At 35.0% G+C, this 19,596-nt stretch overlaps 1 protein-coding gene across 1 annotated transcript in view; it reads right to left on the bottom strand.

Annotated features, from left to right (window-relative positions):
* TBX20 (T-box transcription factor 20) overlaps nucleotides 1–19,596 on the bottom strand; it is a 64,333-nt gene that overhangs the window by 27,773 nt on the left and 16,964 nt on the right. The window contains exon 6 of the mRNA XM_036990567.2: nucleotides 16,268–16,344. Coding sequence (XP_036846462.1) covers nucleotides 16,268–16,344 — 77 coding nt within the window. The remainder of the gene's footprint in view (nucleotides 1–16,267; nucleotides 16,345–19,596) is intronic.

The following is a 19,596-nucleotide window of genomic DNA, read 5'->3' as shown; positions in this document are numbered from 1 at the left end:
TTTCTATAAAAAGTACATTACATTCACTTTGTCCTTGGTAGATCACTGGTATCATTACTTATTCTTGTCTCTGGGAAGGAGAAAAAAGGGATTTTATTAAAGTAATTTACTTGTGTGAGGCCTGGAAGTGAACTGAAAGCAACAGCAGTTCTTATATAAAGGACAGTATAATTGAATTATTGCCTTTTAAGTGATTGAAAACAGTGGTGCAATATCAGGGCCATCTCTTCAAAGATGTTACAAAGAGTAGACAGCCTACATTGTTTACTTTATGTCTATTCCCTGTTTAGAGCAGAATGGAAAGTGCAAAGAATTTTTTTAGCCTGGAAGCGTATTGCAAATATTTCTAAAGTACTGTACCCAGAAAAACAAGGGATGACTCACCTAATGGGTTAAGTGACTTAGATATTACAAGCTATGGCAGAGCTTTGAAATGCTCCGTTCTGTCATATCCCTAAGCAGGAAAAACAGTAGTTTTTGTAAACCTCCTTTGGATTTAATAGATAAATAAAATGGATGCCATTATTGAAGGGTGGCCTTTCTAATGTCTAACACTAAATCATTTTTCTAGGCAAAAGGAGTACATCAGTACCTTAGGCATCTTTAAAAGATCTCTTCTGACTACTATGTAATCATAATTCCAAGAACAGTATACTTGTAAGAGACACCGTCACAGCCAGAAAGTGGGCAAGATAGCTGCAATGATTGTGTTGACCCTGTCAAAATGTTCAGAACTATGTGAAGCCATTTGAACTATTTGTTCAAACTTTAGATAAGCAAAATCAACATACCCGACAGCATTGGAACAGATCACCCTTCCTCTATCTCTGAAACTGCAGAGCAAATTTCTCAGTGCTCAAAAAGCAAAACATTCCTTTTGCCCTCACATTCTCCTTTGCACCACCACAATGCCTAATATTCCTCCTTTACTACGTTGATGGCAATTATGTGTTTGCATGGTTGTCTCTACTTCCACATTGTTGATCTCTGAACCAGGGAGAGAGCCATGCTTTCTTAATCTAGGCAGTGGTTCTCAAACTACAGTGTGTTATGGGCTGATTGTTTCTGTCTCCCCCTCCACACACACACGAATTCTTATATTGAAATCTTAACCCACAATGTGATGGTATTAGGAGTTGAAACCTTTAGTGGATAATTAGGTCTAGAGGATGGCACCCTCATGAATGGGATTAGTGCCCTTATAAGAAGAGACTTATAAGGAGGGCTTGCTTTGGATTTCTGCCTGCCTGCCATGGGAGGGCAAAGAAGATAGAAGTCCATGAACCAGGCAGCAGGCTCTCACCAGACATTGAATCTACCAGGACCTTGATCTTGGATTTCCCAGTTTCCAAACTGTGAGAAAGAAATGTCTTATTTAAGCCACTCAGTCTATGGTGATTTTGTTATAGCAGCCCTAAAAAACTAGGAAAGTATGCATCTGAGGGCTTGTCAGAACACACATTGTGAGACCCCACCTTAGAGTCCCTGATTCAGTAGGTCTGAGATGTGGCCTGAAAGTGGGATTTCCAACGTGTTCATGTGAGGCTGACACTGCTAACGCTAACCTAGAATCCACATGTAAGAACCACGGCCCTCATGAGGCAGTCAGTGATGTGTCTGCTGGCACCCGCTTCGGTCAAATCCTATTTCTGCCACTTGCTAGTGTGTGCTTGTGGGCAAATTACTTCACTTCTTGAATGCCTCAGTTTTCTCATCTGAAAATGAGGATATTAACATGATCGAGGGCTTAGGGTTATTAGTAAGATTAAATGAATTAATACACATAGAGAGCTTGGCATATTGGTACCTGGCATATAATAAGTGTTCCACAATTGTTTATAGACAACAAAATGAACTTATTATTGTTTTTACTGAGTATCAACATTAGTAAATTCTTGAAGCTGGTTATATAATCATAGTCATTTTAGATGAAATTGAAACTTCAAGCTGCTATAATTTGCCATGCTTCATTTAAGCTATCCTACAATATACAATATTTTTCTAAGATTTATGTAAAGTTATAAATTACTGGAAGACAATACTGGTATTGGCAGCTTCCAGAAAGTACTTAATATATGAAAACTTTAGCTAATACAATTTGACCTGTATTATAAATCATTAATTTTAATTTGAGAATTAAAATATATGATGTAATCCATTTTGGAAAAACAAAATAAGTCTAAATTAATCTTTAAAAAAGCTTTTAGATTTTATTTCCATTTATTTGACTTGATCCTAATGATTTTTCTTTTCAGTAGTAATATACATTTCTGGTTTTATATTATCATTAGCAACTCAAATATGTAAACTGTGCCACTGTAAAAAAACAAAAACAAAAACTATTAGGTTTAGTTTCCTAAGTCTTATAGCTGTGACACCAGAAGAAAAATTTCATGCAAAGAACAGATTACTCAATCACTAAATAAAAGTTAGTAAATTGTGAGGCAAGGAACTCAGATCTTTAAGAAACACACACAAGCAAGAAGAGGAGGACAATTTACAACTACAAGTAACTGGGAGTAACTCGTGCCACTCTGGCTGTCAGACTCAGTGGTGTGTTTGACACTGTTTTGTAAAATAAGCGCTTCCTCTTAGAAGATGTGGATAAATGAATTAATACTTAGGTACAGAAACAACTTGCTAGTTAAAGGAATTCTGTGGTGACTGCTCCTATGATTTGAAAAAGGTTAATTTTGTTAAAAGTCATCCCTTCCTTTTTGTGGTTGTTGTCAATACATTATTTGAATTTATTATTTTATTTAAAAGCAGACTTTAATCTGGTTGCCTACCAAAATCGCTTTCATTTTATATAGGCAGATTTTTATACTGTTTATGTTTATTGGAAATGGTTTAAAAAAAAGTTTCTTTCCTAAGAATCTGTGTGTGTTCAGCTTTCTTATCTGCACTGAGGTTTTGATTTCTTCTGTAAAATAAGGGTGTGAAAGGGAACTAGTGGGCTGAATTAGTGATCTCTGAGATTCATTCTGGTTTTAATGATTTATAAATATTTTTCTTAAGCTTTAATCTGTATTTAAGAATGAATAAACTATATGCCAATTACTAACCATTTACCCAAGGAAGTCAAAAACCTGTACACTGAAAACTAAAGACACTGAAGAAAGAAAATGAAGATGACTCAAATAAATGGAAAGATATTCCATGCTCCTGATAAGAAGAAATACTCCTGCTAAAACGGCCACTCAACCCAAAGCAATATACAGATTCAATGTGATCCCTATAAAAATATCAATGGCATTGTTCACAGACCTAGAGCAAATAATCCTAAAATTTATATGGAACCACAAAAGACCCTGAATAACCAAAATTATCTTCATTCACAAAAGACTGGAGTATTACATGTTGCTCAATAATCCCAGAGATAAAATTCAATTTTAAACTCTGATTTCTGTCTTTCCATTCTGAGCAACATCATATTCCTTGGGCCTGTCCTCTGAGCAGAGGTGACACAGATGTCCTCTGTCCTATCTCAGAAGTACTGGGACTGCTGTGGCCTGCTCTGTGGCTCTCGTTACAGAATGTGAATCCCAAGGGAACACTGTGAGTCACTGGGAGCAGAGGAAGATCCAAAGGGCAGAGACAATTGTTACTAACTTTTGCCATTTGCTATCTCTAGTATTTTTACTTCCAAGCAGCTTGCCTCTTCTGTAGTAACCGCCTTTAGCACCCAGGGTTTTTTTTGTTTTTGGCTTTTGATTTTTCCACAGACATCATTTTAATCATATGCCACCTTCACTTTATTACAGACACTGCATAATCTACTCTATAAGAGTCTCCATGACACTAATATACTTGTAGTTATGAAAGATTCAGGAAATTAGAAAACTTTATGGGCCATAAAGTTTTTGCTATTCACTGGGCTGAATTTTCATCTATTCTCTTGGCAAGTACATCCCCTCTCCATATATTTTTCTCCTTTGCCTAAATCTATTGTACTGTTTTTCTTCTAAAGGTAGAATTTAAGGGTATGAGCACTTATATTGTTGGCTATTTGGGTAACAATTAGATCAGAGTAATCAATTCATGGCATATATGACCTCAGCATCCTGAATGTCAGGGTTTTCTTTATTCGCAAGCTAGCCAGAATGCTTAGAAGAAGGCCCAGATACCAACAGATACCCCCAAGAAGGGGCAGGTAAGGTGGAGAGGAGAGATTAAGTGAACAAAAGTATACTGCAGAAAGTCTCATTCAGGACCAAACCTTAAGAAAAAAGTGACTCTGTCCATAATTCAAAAGTAGAGGAGGATTTTTTAAGAAATGCCTGTACAATAGGACATCTGGTAAGAGTACTGGACATGACATCCATTCAGCTATCCTGCTGAATCCACCAAAATACTGCACCTGTGAGGTGTCTGAATGGAACCATGAAGTAGTGAAGGGAAATCCACATAATCCTCACATTTCTTTTCACCTATGAATTTCCTCCTCTCTGCGTATGTTATTAGCAGAGCCTTTGACAATTTAAAAATGATTTTATTGGGAAGCTTACTAGAATTTAGGTAGGGAGAGTCTTGGATTGTACTCCAAAGACTGCTCATTATAAGGAGGCATAAGGTACAAAAAGAGCAAATGAGTAATGTTTCAGAGGGCAGATGCCACCTTCTCTCTGTCCCCTCATAGCACCTGTGAGTGAAAAAAACAGGGAGGGAACAAGTCCAGATAATCCTCTGGGAACTGGGGAGCCCCCCTCTGCCCTTTGATCAGAGACCATTAAAACAAATGAAAAAGAAGGAAATCTTTGGTCAGCCTAGAAAAAAGACAAAGTCACTTTATGGAAAGAAGATTAGATTGTCAGAGTTTGGCAGCCATACTCAGACAATGATATAACAACATATCTAAGATACAGTAGGAAAGAAATGTGAGGCAAGGATTGTCTATCAAGTCTAACTGACTTTCATGAATAAAGGCTATAGACAAAACTGTCATGATCATGCAAAAGACAAGGAATATTGGTTCCATGAGACTATCTTGAGGAATCTAGTAGAGAAGGAGCTGCAGACAAACAATATGATCAGACAGACATCGTTATAAGTGGACATTAAATATTCATTTACTTGTAGAACTAAGACAAAGTCATGGTTATAAGAGCGAATACACTATGCAGCGACTATATTCTCTGATAAGGTAGATGAGTATAATTCTCAAAAATGGGGGGAGAAGATGGTAAGCAGAATACAGTTGTTGATTATCTGTATTTAATAACTGGGATTAAAGGGGTAGTACCTCAAATTAGATGCTTAAAAGAGGGGAAATAAAAGGAGGATAAAAAGAACTAGTTTATTTCAATATTGCTCATAGTAAGGGGCCTGTAGAAAATTAGAAAGGAGGGGGGCAGGAGTTTTTAAAAGACAGAAGTTGCTAATAAAATGGACCACATAATAAAAAATTATCTATGTAAAAAACTTGTATATCAATTTAAATATAACAAAACAGTAACTCACAACTGAACCCAAACACATTAATATATACATTACTTATATATTACATATCCACGTAGTACAATGTACATATACATAACATTTATGTACATTGTCATGTGAAAAAAACAAGGTGAAAAATGTGCAGCACATGTTAAAATTTAAGAGAGAGGAAGAAGAATATATAAAAAATGATCTGCTTATATTAAAAAACACCATGGTAGGATAAACAATTATTTTTAATGGTTACCTATAGGAACGGGAAGAAATAAGGTGTGGGGGATAAGGATAGAATCTTGATACCTATGAAGAGCCATGTTCTGTAGATGTGTTTTGAAACCAATTAAATCATTTATTAAAGAATCATAAGGAAATTTATAATCTTTTAAAATTCCAAAAAGTATAAAATACAGTAAGATTAATCAACTGAGTTTGCACTATTGGAGTTAGAGGAATGATTCCAAGTGACTTCAAAATACTCTATTAGTAAAATAAGGGGAAAAAAGCTAACTAAAAGCAAACACTCTAGAAGAATCTCTAGTAGAATCTACACTAAAGACAAAAAGATGTTGAACCATTTTTTGTTGCTGTGTTTTTTGGAGGTATATTGATATGCATTTTCTGAGATGGCTGTGTAGCTATATACTGTGAGCTAAAGGAAATGAGGAATCACAGTATCCTATCGTTCCCTGTGTTCTTGAGAACTAGATTCTTGGCGTGAAAGAACAGAGACACAGGTGTAAGGCCAAAGAGGTTAAGTAAAAACCCTACTGCCCTGAATGTAAATGGGAAGTATATGAACTCATGTTGTATTATATCTTTAAAGTACACCTGCACTTGTGTTCACACACCACACACCCTTCAAACTGACAGCAGAGACTGTCTCTGGAGAAGGGGATTCTGAGAAGTGGAGGCTTACATTTTACTTATTTAAAGTTTGAGTAATAAATTTTTCACATATCATATTATTTTACCATTTTAAAAAATCTGGGAAATACTAGAAAAAGTGTTTCTAATTCCATTGCAATAAACTGGATGATGTTTTAGGAGTCTTTCTAGCACCTGCTTTCCCAAAAGCTTTTTATTCTATTATCAAGTTTCTAGTATTCTGAAAGAGAAAAAAATTTACAACCTATTTTCCAATTACTCGTAATAGTTGAGGTATAAGATTAGAAGATAGATAAAGATAACAGATTACTGAAATCTATAAAGAATCTGAAGAAGTATTTATCTACAAGTTGTTCATCATCTTACTCTGTCATCTTTCTTCTGGCTTGAAGTGTAGGTGCTAAAATGATCCTAAGACCATGTGCCACCTACCACTGTACAGACAGTCAGCTTTGTCAACTAGCCCTACCACATGGGTCTCAAAATAAAATTCTGAATTTTTTCATTTAATCCAGAAAGAGGAAGAATCACCCTAAGGAGGTAAAATTTCTGGGTAGGAGTTTTCCTTGCTGCCAACCTTTCTGCAGTCCCTTAAAGCTCTAAGCCAGCGATCAGCAAACTGTTTCTGCAAAGGCCAGATAGTAAGGATTTGAAGCTTTGTGGGCCTTATGGTTTCTGTCAGACATGCTCAGCCTATTACTGCAGCATGAAAGCAGCCACACACAGTATATAAACCAGCAAATGTCACTGTCCTCCAAGAAAACTTTCATTTATAGACAAATTTAATTGCATAGCACAAATAATTTTTATAATTTTTTCCAACCATTTAAAAATGTAAAGTTCGTTCTTATCTTGTGGACTATACCAAACAGGTACCAGGCAGTAGTTGGCCAACCTCTGCTCTAACTTATTTGTCTGATTAGAGATAGGTCCCGCTGCCCCTAAACTGCTCCTGATGAAAACCCTACTGCCTCAAAAACTGCTCTAAGCCAGCTTAGAGCCATGTTAGAACCAAACACTACTTTACTTCCAGCACTACAAGTCATTATGAAAGACCTAGAAATTACCCATAAACCATGAATTTCTTTAGCAAACCTGTCAAAATGTTTGCTGCCCCATGGCTTAATGTAGATAAAATTTCTATAAATTCCCAGAATATTAGATTTGCAACTTTCTTTCCTGAAGTTTCCTCCCTCATCTAAACTAATAGAGTGTCTTTGAGCTCTGAGCAAAAAGGCTTGTTTCCCACTGGGCTTGTGTCCAAATTTCATGTGTCTGAAAGTTTTATTCAATGCCAGGAGGTTTAAAACATATTTTATAGAGACTCTCAGTATGAATCCTGAACCAATGTGCTGAGATAAACCTATCTATTAAATTCACTGACCCAATGACATGACTGAGAGAATAAGAGAACTCAGGAAACTGGGGAGAGTGCCAACTACATACTTGGATATTTTAGCCACAAACAGGAAAGGAGGGAGGGAAGCATCAACCAGCTGCCATTCATCAGTGTACTAGAAAGAAAGCTACCTGGGGAGGGAATAAATGAAAAGGCCTTTGTCAGAGCTTCACCTAAACCCCCACCCTTGAGCCTCAGAAATTAATGATAAAGGCAGATCTTTGAGCAGTCAACAGGGAGCAGAATGTCACTGCTAGAGGCTAGGAGGAAGCACTCCCACAGCAGGGCAAGCTCAGCTAGCACAGGGTGTTCTTCACACATTGCAAGGTGTGGGGCCAGGATGGTGACTAGCTCTGGTGAGGGCTGTGACAGGCTGCTTTGCTGGGCATGGGGAGGGAGCAGCTCATTGCTGGTGTTGAGGCAGAGAGGGTAGCTTAACCAATGAAAGTTAAAATTCCCTTTCCGAGGCTATTTCCACCTACCTTCAACTCCCTAACACAACCAGAATAATTATATTTCCACACTGGCAAAATTACAATAAATGTAAATTATTACACCTTCTTTGGTCTGCAAGATTTAACAAAGATACATTTGCTTTTATTAAAAATTAATCTACAGACATCCCATTATATAGATGAGCTTGGAGAAAAGTAATTGGACATTATTATAAAGCATTCAGCAATTCAGAAGAAGAAAACTACCTTAAAAAGCGGAACAAGTGATGTCTTTCGAAATAGACTTGTTTCAAGAAACAGGGAGAAATATTTTAAGTCTCTAATATGTATTTTCAAATTTTCAGTGAGATTTAAGAAGACCCTATATTGATAAAGCAGGGTCTAGCAGACCTGAAAAGGAAACAATCTGGAAATGTCAAAGTATGTATTTGGAAATGATAAAATAATAGTAACCACATTTTAAAAGAACTCAAGAAAGACAGTAAGGAGAATACTGGATATACTGCAAAAAGCAAAATCTACAAAATTAGAAAACTCATGTAAGAAGTTCTCCCAATGCAGAGTTAAAAAGTATATCTATAATAGTATATATATATATATATATATATATATATATATATATATAAAGTAATATTCTCAATATAATAATAATACATATGGAAAGTGGAAAAATATATATATATATATAATAGGAGTTTTGTTTTAGAAGTTCCGACTAGAAGGTCTAATTGCAGACCAATTAGAAGAAGCAAAAAGAAGGAGAGCAGGAGGAAGAGAAAAGAACAAGAAAATTTTCCTGAGCTCAACAATGACTTGAGTTTTCAATTCAGAGGGCTAAGTTGTATTTCAAATACTAATGAAAACAAATCTACAACTCATCAAGTACTGTTACAATACCTGAATTCCAAAGAAATTTTGCTAAAAGCAGTTTATCCAAAGAGAAAAAGGTAAGTTTCCAACAAAAGAAAGTGAGATTGACATCAACCTTTATTCCACAATATTTAAAAGGCTAGATGAGAAAGGAAGATTGAGAGTTCTGAGGAAAAAGTCTGTGACCCTAGTCAGTTTCATACGTAATGGAAGATGCACAAGAACTCATAAGGACATAACCCATATATCTTCCCCTCAGCCAACTATTCAACATTTATCAACAACTGAGAATAAAGCCAGCATATAATTCCATTGATTGGAGAGATTATAGAAGAAATTAGCAGTAAGCAATGAAATGAGTATGACTAGAATAAATTTAAATGATTATGGTGGATGTATTATGATCCTTATGTTAACATTAAGAAAAAAATTGAGAAAGATAAAGATGATGCATGAAAGAAGATCCCAGATTATTTAAAATCCCAGATTATTCAAACAAGGTATTTTTTCACAAACAAAATTATGGTTTGAGGGAAGGGGTAGTGCAAGGAAGAATCATATACTGAATATCTCCTATTTTACAAAAAAAGAAAATGTATAGGTTCATTGCTGACAATAACAGAGAAATGTTAATTTTACAATTATGTCTATTAGAATTTAAAAACATAATTATGAAAAAAAATACAACGAACATTAGAGAAAGGACTTTCGCTTTAGACAAACTAAACTGGGTCTGAAGCTCAGTTGTCACAAATCATGTGAATTTGAATAAAGTATTAATTCCTCTAAGCTTCAGCTGTCTCATCTACAAAATAGGAATGATAATGGTTCTGTATTATAAGATTGTTTTGAATAGTAACTTAAATAAAGTGTGTAAAATATATAGCCCACTACCTCACACATGGTAACTGGTAGCCATAATAAAAGGAGGGGAAAAAAACTTGGTAAATATAACAAAAGACAGGAAAAGAAAATAAAAGATGAAACAAATAGCTGCAGTGACAAAGATTTTCTTTGATTAAAAGACAAATACAAGAAAACAAAAATCTTGAAGTACAGCTATATAAGATTAGACAAAGTCAAATTCAAGACATTTGATGATGCAATAGAAGGGGGTATACCACAGTGTCAGCAGCTGAGATGGGATAAGTCAGGAAGAGCAGGTGTGGAAGAGTATGATGGGGTATCCTATTTTAGATTCGTGAAATGTGAGGTACCCTTATGGGAGAGGGAAAAGTAAAGGAAATACCAGGTCGGTCTTTGACTCTACAGAGGCCAAAACCAGAGATGTATGGTAAATTTGGTAAATTTGGTAGTAGTCAGTATATAATGTCACTTCAAGGCATGAAACTGAAGTGACAAATCACCCAGGGAGGAGATGCAGACTGAGAAAGGAAGAAGTCCAAGGACTAAGGCCTAGAACACATCATATGACATAAAAAAATCTTAAATAAAATATGAGTAAATTAAATCTAATGTATTACAAGAAAAACAGATCAAGTCCAGACTGGGTTTATTCCAGGACTACATGAATGGTTCACCATAGACAGTATAACTATAATTAAACATACTGTTACTTAGAAGTAGAAAAATAATTAAAATTATCTTGATAGATGTTAAGAGAACATTAAATATAAATTCAATTAACATTTAGAATAATGGAAAATTCTTGATTTAGGCATAGAAGGGTTCTATCTCAATATGCTAAAGAATATCTATTTGAAACCAATAGCTAATGAAAATTGTATATAATGATAAAACACTACAGGTACTACTAAATAAATCAAGAGCAAGAGAAAAATCCTATCATTACTTTTTAATAATGTCCTGGAAATTTATTTTAGTCAGTGAATTAAAAAAAGAAAGAGACATTTTAAAAAACATAACTGTTTGAAGGAAAAACATAAAATTACCATTTTTGCAAATGATAATAGCAATCTAACTGGAAAACTCAAGAGACTAAAAGGGAAAATTATGAAAACTATTTCTAAGTTCAGTAAACCGGCAGGATGCCAAAGACATATAAGAATGAATAGCTTTTGACAGACTAAACTAGATTTCTAATTAAAAATTTTATTTTCAAAAGCAAGCCCTCTCTCCCCAAAATACTCTCTAGTGCTGTGCTATCCAATGGAAAGGTAATGTGAGGCACATATACAATTTTAGATAGTTCAGTCACCATGTTTAAAAAAAAAACAGGTGAAATTCATTTTAACATAGCATTTTATTTAATCCAATGTATGTCCAAAATATTAACATCTAATCAATATTTCAAACTGATATTGAGATATTTTCATTCATTTTTCAAACTAAGCCTTCAAAATCAGTAGTGGTTTTTGGGGAGTTTTTTATACTTAACAGTACATCTCAAATATGGAACAGCCACATTCTTTCAGGTTCTCACCAGCCATCTGTGGCCAGTGGCTATTAGACTGGATAGTGTAGTTCTAGTAGACTTAGCTATGTGCCGAAGGAAATATGTGTAGGACTTATGAATTTGAAAAATACCAAAATTTCTAGAGAACATAATGAGAGATTTCAGTAAAAGGACAAACACAATGCATATTTCAGAAAGAAGTTTCAGTGCTGTAAAGAGATCCATTTTCTCCCCTGAAATTACTGTATAAATTCAATATAAGCCCAGTCAATATTCCAATGGCTTTGTTTGGGAAGGTTTGACAAAATGATTCCAAAGACTGGCAGCATAAATGTCAAAGAATATAAAGAAAATTTGAAAATAACACGTAAAAAGATTTAGAGTTTGCCAAATCAGGTATTTAAGTATTATCAAATATTTAAATATTTTATCAATTTACAAAAATGACAATACAAACTGTTGACATAGAGACTATAAATATTACTATAGGTAAACATTTAGTATATAGTTAGTAAATGTATGGTATTGGGGCTGCTTACGATATACAATGACATGTCTATTTTATAGCTTACACTAAAATAAATAATGCATGAATCAAATATTTAATTAAAAAATTGAAAGCAATAAAATGATAGAAAATCTGTGTTTGGATATTTACATGTTTATAAAATTTGGGGATAGGGAAAGTCTTCTGAAGATACAAATCGTAAGGGAAGAGAAAATAGGTTTGGCAATAAAATATTTCATTTATCAAAAATATAAATAAAAAGCCAATTTCAAACTGGTACAATGATCCCAACAGATATGAACAACAAATACTAAGGCATAAATAGCTTGTAGGTCAGTAAGAGAAAAGATGAACAATCTAAAAGAAAATGAAAATGAACTAAGGGTACAACATAAGGACATAAACTGGGCAATTATGAGGCAAAATACAAATTTTCTACTATCAAATTGAAAATATGATGAGGATGTTGACAAGAGTGAAAAGAAAGGGGCACTCTTGACCATGACGTGGGCAATCTTTCTTGAGGGAAACTTGGCAGTATGCATGAAAAGCCTTAAAATCATGTATTTTTCTGTTTATATGATGAAACTGAACTAGGCAAATTCAGAGTCAGAAAGTTGAAAAGATACTACCAGGAGAGGTAGGGAGTTATAAGGAGTTATTGTTTAATGGATACAATTTTATGTTTGGGAAGATGGGAACATTCTGGAAATGTATAATGGTGATGGTTGCACAACACTGTCAATGTATTTAATGCTCCTGAATTGTACACTTAAATATGGTTACAATGGTAAGCTTCATGCTATGCATATTTTAACATAATTTTTAAAAATTCCATTGCATGACTATAAATGTTTATTAAACCATTCTATTATTGAACATTCCTAAATGTTCCCCAAATTTTCAACAATGAAAAATAAGTATACCTACCACTTTTATTTGCCACTCTTTATTCTATAGTAATAATGAAGAATATGTATTACGATACACATTTTCCTCCTGGCATTGTTTGTAATGTAAAGTGGAAATCCAAATAACTAGCATATAGCAAATAAATTACTATACACAATGGAAAATTAGGCAGCCATTAAAAAGTGTAGTATAGACATGTCTGTAACTGATAAGAAGGGAAAATGATTTAAAATAATGTGTGTGGTAAACTCTAAAGGAAATGAACATTTATATATGCACAGGACAGTATCTGGAAGACATATAATAAACTTTCGCCTTATTACTACTTAACAGTAGTTATCTGTAAGTGAATGAGATTTTGTTACTTTTGTATGCTTTTTCTTGCTTGTCAGTGTTTTTCTGCAGTGAGCATGAACTCTCAATTTACTATTTATTAAAAAAGAAGAAAACTTAACACAAGAAACTTAATTTTGAAAAAAACATAGAAAACCCTCCCAGTAATTTTTCCTTTCTCAGAAGTAATACTGTGCCTGTTTACTGTACAAAGTACTCCTTCCCCCTCTCCTAAAGGAAAAGAAAATACCAACTGACAGCCTATCTGTAGATTATTTATTATACAGGACCAGCAGATAATTCTTCCCTGAACTAAATAACTATAAATTGGATTATATTAAGAAATCCCTCTGGGCTTGGGGTTTGCTTCTTAGCTTGTTCCACTGTAGGTATATGTGCAAAAGTATCTAATGAAAAGATATTCTACTTTTGCTAATGAGACAGGTTTCTTTTATAAATGAGAGTGATACTGTTATGAAGTATGTGAGACACTGAAGGATCTGAACTAAACCTAGTAAAATGAGAGCAAGAAAATTATAATGCCTTATAGAGTATCCCAAAAGGTTCTACAATTGTAGAAGGAATAATACTATAAGTTTGGAGGTATAAGGCGAACAGATCCAATCCTAAAGGCATTTTTGTTTGGATGTCCCTCATAGTCATTGTAAATCTGGAACAGGAAACCTGAAATCATTCAGGTCACATATTTATAACATCATATTCAATTAGGTCAGAAAAGTGCAATTTCTGTCATCATGTCATAAAAGGATGTGTTTTTTTTCTCAGATCTCTTACAAAGAAAAGTTCCGTATATTGTTACAGATAGGGCTGTTTTCAATCAGTTACAAGGAGAAATTCAATTACCAGATGGTTTAGTGCAGTAACTGACTCCAGACTAATTTAATTTCTTTAGGTCTCTAAAGATCAATTGATCTGATTTGACCTATCCCCAAAGGCTGTTTAGGAAAAATTCAGACTTAAATACCTGGAAATGAAATCCAAAACCTCAGTCAATTTCACACTACTTAGGTCATCTTGCAAACTTTCAGCTTGTCACCGTTAGACCACTGAAGCTCCTTAGCTTCACGTACATGTGAGTGCTCCCCACATCAGGATGGTTATTCAGTTAAGTGTAAAATGCAGCTGCATGCATTATCAAATCTGTCATTCTAAAGGACAGTCTAGGTTCTCATATCTCATGAGCACATGTGCAACTAAGGGGCTATTTTTACTCTAGGAGTAGTTCATTAAGACTATTAGAAGTAGACTTAGGGCAAAAAAACTATGTTCATCTAAGAAGACGAGGAAGTTATAATTATTTTATATTTTGAAATTTATAGTGCTTTCATAAATGTCATCTTAAGGTTCTCATAATTACACATTTGAAATGAACAGGGTCATTCTTTTCTCCATTTTCTAGATGAGGGAACAGGTTAGATGATTTCTCTAGGGTTATAGTAAAAGGCAGAACTGGGACTCTAATCCATGACTCTGTCTCCCAATATATCATGCTCACCCTTTGATCTTAGACAGAAGATATGATGCATACTATAAAAACACATCACTACTGCCCCATTGAGCTATTGTCCTTATTATTACCTAACACCTGAATAAAACAGAGAAAAAGCTAACTTATAATTCTACTTGCATAAACCCAGCCTGAATCATTACCTCCCCACACTCCAGAAACTGGAGATGAAAAAGGTCATGTGTAAATAAAATTGCCTTTGCCAGTGGACTCATTTGTTAGCCACAATGCTGATACCCTGTTCTCAAAGGCTTGGGTGTCACAGCCTAAGTGCCTACATACATCCCACCTAATTAGAGAGTTACCCACTTGCCGTCTCTCTGATTTTGCAATGGATTTTCAAACACAAGTTTAAGTTTCTTTCCCTGGTATCAACACCCCTAACCATTTGTCAAGCTTTTCCAACTAGTTAATCTTTCCTATACACTCAAATTCCACTGTTCCTACATAACTTTCAGCCTCTCCTACTGGCTTCCCTGACCCCTGCTGAGGCTCTGTATCTGTTCCTCTAAATCAAAACCATCCCCCTATGCTGTGCTATTTGGAGAGGCTTAGGAAAGGATCGGACAGATGTTGCTAAAACGTGTAATTATCCCTTAATTTGTGTTACCAGTGTGGGGACACATGCTAAGCTCATGAGTTGTGACCATGTGGTAGGCAATAGTCTTGGCACAAACATGTAGCAGTTGGTAGGGAAATCACACAAAGATCTGGAAATAGAATAAACCAGAGGGCTGTCAATAAAGACTTCAGGCCACATAAAAGAGTAAGTACAAAAGATGAATAAGGCCTCAGGATCTAATGTATAACATGGTGATTAGAGTTGATAAAACTGTATGGTATAATTGAAATTTGTTGAGAGTAGAACTTAAATATTTTCACTAAAAAAAAGAAAAGAAAAAGAAGAAGTACAAAAAGTGACATAGTGTGTGTAAGAGATACAAATACTGATCATTTAGGTTGAAAAATCTCTTTGAAAAACACTGGGTAAACTGTGGATTTCAATATAGTCATTACTCATCACACAGACAACCTCACACTGTGTGAACCATTTGAATTAAGTAAAAAGTGGGGTAAGTTATAGAACTGATGTCTCTCCTATTAAATATAAGCATTCTATGCTATAGGTAAATATGTGCCTTGCATTAAATTATATCTTATTTCAAGATTCAAGACTACCCTTAGTGTTAGCAAATATATCCACTTCAGAACACAAAGACTATCAAGATTCTATTTCTCTGCAGATTGCCATTCAGGACATGAAGCCTAATATCATCAAGAGGACTGAGCCTTTGATAACAAAGCCCTATTTTTTACATTTGAATAAATGTCTTGACCAGAGAAACCACATCTCTCAGAATAGATGCAGCTGCAGCAGCCGTCAAAACTTAAGCAGTTGTGTATCTGCAGGGTTCAGAAGAGAAGGGAAGGTGGGGCAGAGAACTGGAGACTACATACAGTAAAGTCATGGTGCTTTGGCGTTGAAAGGAGTGTGTTCTTACAAACTCGCTCTTCACTTTATCTTATCTGGACAAAAAAGTAAACAGAAAATTCTCATTACCTCTCAATGTCAGTGAGCCTGGAGGAGTCCCGGAATCCTTTGGCAAAAGGGTTGCTATCTATTTTCAGCTTGGTTATCTGGAAAGGAAAGAATGGGTAACAAAGCAATATCAGTCCCGAGGTCAGGAAACTAAAATCAGAAATAAAGTGTGTTCATTTTTCCACGGTACAGCAAGAGTATCTTCATGTCTCTCAGTATCGTGAGAAAGATGGAAAGTGCTACAGAAGTTCAAGGGAGAGACGGGTTACAGCTGGATGGAATGGCTGGGAGGCCCCAGAGAGAGGAGGTACTTGAGGACAGGCTAGTCCTAGAGAAAGGCTGGAGGTCAACGGATGGAGACAATTAGAGCACGGGGGTGGGGGGGGGGGGGGGCGTGCCTTTCATGAACAGTGTGGCTGCCCTGTGAAGTATTTAAGAGAGTAGTGAAAGGCTAGGCCTCGACTGGGGAAAGGGGAGCTGTCTAGAAGGCTGGCATTGGTGGGTAATGGGGAATAAATAAGAACATTGCCTCATGCTGACTTGGCAACATCATTTGTTGATACTATGGTCACATATATATACTACAATGGATAAAAAGATAAAATAGCCAATAATAGCTTATGCTCAATACTATATTGAAACACATTACACAAACACACAATATAAGCTTTCAGAATATAAACTCACCCTGCTCCCCTTTCCATCATATTAGTCAGTCTTTCTCTACTTTCCCATACAATGTTATTTACAGACTCTATGCTTATAAGGAAACAATTATTTCCTAATAATCAGAGTCTGAAGTATTAAGTATCTATGATATGCTAGTCATAATTCCCACAGTATTCATATTAATGTAGGAAGATCTATTAAACCATACACACTATGCCTCCAAAGAAAAATACATTAGGTTTTGAAGCAAAAAAAAAAAACAAAACAAAAAGACTGATTAAAAGATATTTGACCTGTAAAATTCCTCAGTGTAGAGCTGAAAGGAACCTAGGAGAACTAAGACCCAGCTAATCAGTATCTGAATTAGAGCCACCATCACCTTTAAACAGAGTCACAGCTCATTAGTATCAAAATGAGAACCCATGGTCTTAACCTAAAAAAAAAGCTACAGGCAGGTCTGCCTCTTTCAAAGTAACCAAAATAGATAGTTTTGAAATACTCTCACCAAAAAGCAACTTTTCCTCTGATCAGAGTGTATCTATGGTTCATTTTAAACCATTAACAACAAGAGATGCCTTTTTCTTTACACAAGAAAGGCATTTTTTTCTTTTTCAAGTTAACCACTGTACAAGCTGTAAAGAAGCTATTTACATTGCTTAAAATAGGACTTTCCCACACTATCAGGACCAGAGAGATTCTACTTCTCTATCACTAACAATAGCAACTTAGAAGATTAATTCTGTGATAATACTAATTTTTAAGGATATTTGTCAGTGCACCAGAAATGCTCATTTTTAGCCCATAAGCATTCACTCTAGAGCAGCCAAAAGAACTGATTTCCTTTTCAGCTTAAGTAATGGAAAATAGTAAAAAGGGAAGGAAATAACCCAGATAAGTAAGAAACCTGTTCTTATGGTTAGCAACAGCTACTTTGTGGCTATAAAAAAATATATAGGAACCCTCGAAGTTGCCTTTAAAGTGTGGTTACCAGGAGTTTGTAGGGAACCTTCTCTCACACAGGGCCACTACTTTAATGGGCATTGATTTCTAAAGGTGAAGTCTGCTTCAGTCATGCTTTCAAACTAGCATTGAGTTGTGAAGATCAACTTTTAGAACAAAAGAGAGAATTTTTATTTGTTTGAAATAAGTTGTAAATATCTTCTAAAGCCCAAGCAATCAGTATATTCTAAGATCATAAACCACCAAGATTTTTTAAATCCTCCAAGACAGGATCTGTGTCTCCATCTACTGCATAATTATGTTAAAACACTTCATATTTCTAATGTGTTTTATAGTTCATGAAGATGCTTTCACAATAATTCATCAACAAATATTTCATGAGGATTGATTACGTATTATGCACTGTATGCTGCTGGATGGTGCAAAGAAAAAGAACACATAGTTCCTGCCCTGACAGAGCTTAAAACTCCATGTCGCAGGCGGAGGGACACACAGCTGACCAGAACTGAAAATGATTTCAATGCCACTAAAGAGAGTGGCACCACTTTCACTGCAGTGTTAATGACACTAAGTGTGAACCAACCCCAGATGAAAACTTGAGACTGAAACTGTAAGGTACAACAATAAAGTAAAGGCTTCTTTCAAGCTCAGCTCCTATAGCTCATTTATAAAATCACAAAGTGAGTGGATTTGCCAATGGATAACATTTTCTCGAGACAAGACAATGACAGATAACATATCTGATGGAAAAATTAGTTTTGAAGAAATACTTTTACAGCTGTCTCTAAAATGTGAACCATATCATGCTTTAAGTCTTTACAAAATAAAAGGATTGAAAGTAGAATCTGTATGTTACAATGATTAAAGAAGGACTTTTGATCCACTTTGTTCCTGAAAAGGGTTTTGAAAATTGTATTTCTTCATATTTTTCACACTTCCAAAAGATAAGGACAAGTGGCTCTGAATGTGATGATTTTAGGGTCATCGGGGAGAATAAACATTCTCCACATTTGTGTGTGTTGTTCAATTGAGGGGTAACCATATCTAATATTACTGCCATAACTCTGAAAGAGGAAGTGCATTAAATTCAAGTTTGGGGATTTCTTTGGAATTTTCATCATTATTAGCATTTTCTACTTCCAATATCTTTTTACTTCCTATTTCATAATCCCTATTAGTATCAATGGTATCTTTTTTTTTGTATTTTGATATAATTTCAAACTAGAGGAAAGTTTCAAAAATAGTACAAGGTGCTCTTATATTTAGATATACCAACTGGTTACAGCAATGATCTGACTTTTTAGTATGCTAATTAGAAAGGAGCTCAAGATAATAACCAGGTATTTACTTCCTCTGTGGACCATTTAATCTAATTCCAGGGAAACAATTACTTGTGGAAATTAGAGGGAAAAGAAGCTGAATGGATCTCTTATTACGAAAGTGTATGGGGACCCTATATTAACACTACACTCTTTCTTGAACAGGTTTTATGGAGTATTGGTTAGCAGCACAGAGACTGTGGATTGAACTTCTTCACAAGCCCACCATGTTCACTTTGATATCACTAGATTCTGTATCTACTGGGCTGTCAACAATAAGCACCCCCGAAATGTTTGTTGAATTTTGCTTTAAGAATAAGCAGTCAGAAATATGAGTTCCTCTTTTTTCTAGTTATATGTTAGGTGAAACCCTTCTTAAGTTTACAAAAACAGCATTTCATT

The sequence above is a fragment of the Manis javanica genome, chromosome 6 (assembly GCF_040802235.1).
Source record: "Manis javanica isolate MJ-LG chromosome 6, MJ_LKY, whole genome shotgun sequence".
NCBI classification, from domain to species: Eukaryota; Metazoa; Chordata; class Mammalia; order Pholidota; family Manidae; genus Manis; species Manis javanica.
The sequence above is the reverse complement of the archived record's forward strand: the minus strand, read 5'-3'. Positions and strand labels throughout refer to the sequence as shown.